We start from the raw sequence: 3124 nt of genomic DNA, 5'->3' as shown, positions 1-3124 counted from the left end.
CACTGGGGTACAGGCTCCCACACACACACACACTGACTCTCACTGGGGTACAGGCTCCCACACACACACACACACTGACTCTCACTGGGGTACAGGCTCCCACACACACACACACACACACACAGACTCTCACTGGGTACGGGCTCCCACAAACACACTCCCACTGGGTTAGGGCCTCGCGGATCATGATCACGTACAAACTACTGCTGTACCTTTTTCCTTTCCTTTGCAAATATATTTTGACCTGGAGCTGGAGCTCAGCACAGGGAGTGCTCTGAACAACCTGCACCTATCCTGGCCTTGTGTGAGCTATGTCTTCCCAATATTTTTTTTGTTGTTGATGCTTGCCTGAAAGAGCACTTTGTTTCTTTCTGTTTGATTCAGCAGCTGCCTGGTGGAGGGCGAGGATTGTGTTTAGGGCCCAGTAAACGTAAAGACCTGTAGCGATTGACTACCCTCTTCCCTAAAGTCTTGAACTCCGATTGTGGTCTTTGTCATGGGCACTGAGGAGCTGAGAGCACCCATGGGAGCTGGGGTTGGGACTGGGGGGGTGGGCTGGGAAGCTCAGGATTGTGCCACCCCTACCTTTTCCTGATACACCAGATCAAACTGTACATCTCCCCACCTCTGCCCGATCTTGTCTCTCCTTATCCACAGGTGGGCCTGCGACAGCTCGACATGTCCCTCCTCTGCCAACTGTGGTCGCTGCACGAGTCCATTCAGGAATACAAGGGTCTGTACCAGGACCTGACCTCATCCATGCACTCCTACGTCTCGGAAAATGCTGATTACGATGACGACGATGAGTATGAGGCCGAGCAGGATTGCTCAGATCGCTGCAAGGACGAGGCAGTGCACAAGAGCCTAAAAGTGCCCCAGACGCAGAACTCGCGAGACAAGTGGTTGCAAGATTCCTTCCACATTACGATATAAACAGCAGACACTTTCGGTAACACTGCTCCCTGGTTCTGCTTTTTCTTTTGTAAAAATATTCATTCCCGGGATATGCGGTTCACCGGCAAGGTCAACAGTTTATTGCCGTCCTGTGTGGAAGTGGCAGTGAGCTGAGAGACCGGGCTCTGTTAAGTAAGGTCAGCAGATTTCTTCTGTGGTGGGGATGTCAGGGGGACTTGGAGTGGCCTCACGACTTCACAAATCCTTGAGTGGGGCAGGTAGGGTTAGGGATGAGAGGGAGGGATTGGTAAAGTGGAGGAAGGAGGTGGAGAGAGCAGGCAGGAATGTCGTATCTGGTCACTATCGGAGCTGACCCCATTGATTGGCTGCACGGCCCCATGCCAATCATGGCTTCCTTGTGCATCACGAATTCAGACTGACAAACTCACATTGGCCTTGACTCTCCTGTTGGCTCAATCTGCTGCTCAGGAAATTTTCGCAAAAGATTGTTTCTTCATTCTGATGCTGTCTGCCATAGACTGTTTGTTTTTTTTTTAATATCTGCAGTCATACCGAAATCAGGGCAAACTGTCTCCGTTCAGAATCAGGTTTCAAACTCCAGCGAGAGTCAGTGTGTGTGGGTGTCTGTACCCCAGTGAGAATCCGTGTGTGCGTGTGTGTGTGAGAGATCCCATACCCCAGTGAAAGTCTGTGTGTATGTGTGGGAGTCTGTACCCCAGTGAGAATCCGTGTGTGTGTGAGCTGTACCCCAGTGAGAGTCTGTGTGTGTGTGTGTGAGAGAGAGAGAGAGAGAGAGCTGTAACCCAGTGAGTGTGTGTGTGTGTGTGTGTTTGTGTGGAACTTGTATCCAAGTAGGAGTCAGTATGTGATCCAGGATTTCTGTCCTGTTCATCTCTTGTAGCTGGCAATATAATTTGCTGACATCGAAATTGAGATGTTTTTCACTTTGAAACAAAACTCACGTTCATGTTATATAGTTAGAATTCGGAAATCCATGTTGGAAGACAGGAGCTTTTGTATAATTTATATTTAGCATTGCTTTATTTTTCAGTTTAGTAGCAAGATACATTAAGTTATACAGTATATGATTTTATCACATGACATGTAACCATTAATTATAAATAAATGAATTTGACTTACCTGTTTCTTTTGGATGTGCTTTATGCCACCTGATTTTTATGTTCATCTCAGTGGGGAGTTTTGGTGTTCAGAATGGCCCATTTTCCACTTTACATCCCCATCAAACATTCCCAGGACAGCGACAACATGGGGTTAGATGCAAATAAAAGGTCTCTCGACTCTTTTAAACTGAAAGTAAAGTTTCTTCTACATTGTCCCCATCAAGCACTCCCAGGACAGGGACAGCACATGATTAGATGCAGAGTAAAGCCTCCTCCACATTGCCGCCACCAAACACTCTTAGGAGAGTGTCAGCACAAGATTACAGAGTAAAGCTCTCTCTACCTTTTAAAACTGAAAATAAAGTTCCCTCCACACTGCCCTCATCACACACTCACAAGTTAGGAATAAGGGTTAGATACAGAATGAAGCTCCCTCTGCTCTTTTGAACTAAATGTAAACTGAAAGTAAAGCCCCCTTTACATTGTCCCCATCAGATATTCCTAGGGATGTGACATCACGGGGTTAGATACAGAGTAACTCTCCCCCTAATCTTTTAAACTGACAGTAAAGCTCCCTAGACACAGTCCACATCAAACACTCCCAAGACAGGTAAAGCAGAGGGTATTGTACCAATATCACTAGCCATTGGCAGTGGATGTGGTGCCAAGAAAATAAGCCACTTCGTCCTGGATGGTGTCAAGTTTCTTGAGTGTTGTTGGAGCTGCACTCATCCAGACAAATGGGAGAAGTATTCCAGCACACTCCTGACTTGTGCCTTGGACAGACTTTGGGAGTAAGGAAATAAGTTACTTGCTGCAGAATACCCACAGGTTTGTGAGATTGACAAATATCCCATTCAGAGTGATAGGGTAGATAATTTCTGACCAGTCTGATCAGAGATGGTATCACATCTCTCTGGAGCGGGTGGGTCCACTGACTCAGATTAGGGACACTACCACTGAGCTTCAGAAGCCATCCTGCAGAACCCCCAGCCTCTGACCAGCTCGATCAGATACAAATAGTTCGTCACAAAGCCACCAGGAATCTGTTAAAGGAGGCAACATCTTTAATATTTAAGGTGCATTTC

The 3124-nt window shown here is 46.9% G+C and overlaps 1 protein-coding gene across 1 annotated transcript in view; it reads left to right on the top strand.

The window, feature by feature from the left end:
* fam89b (family with sequence similarity 89 member B) overlaps window positions 1-2054 on the top strand; it is a 9537-nt gene extending 7483 nt beyond the window's left edge. Inside the window, exon 2 of the mRNA XM_048619807.1 lies at window positions 658-2054. Within this exon, the coding sequence (XP_048475764.1) occupies window positions 658-933 (276 nt within the window). The 3' untranslated portion in view covers window positions 934-2054. The remainder of the gene's footprint in view (window positions 1-657) is intronic.
* Window positions 2055-3124: the final 1070 nt, after the last annotated feature.

Source organism: Rhincodon typus, chromosome 43 (genome assembly GCF_021869965.1).
Source record: "Rhincodon typus isolate 14 chromosome 43, sRhiTyp1.1, whole genome shotgun sequence".
Taxonomy (NCBI): domain Eukaryota; kingdom Metazoa; phylum Chordata; class Chondrichthyes; order Orectolobiformes; family Rhincodontidae; genus Rhincodon; species Rhincodon typus.
Note: the sequence above shows the minus strand (reverse complement) of the source record. Positions and strands in the feature narration are given on the sequence as shown.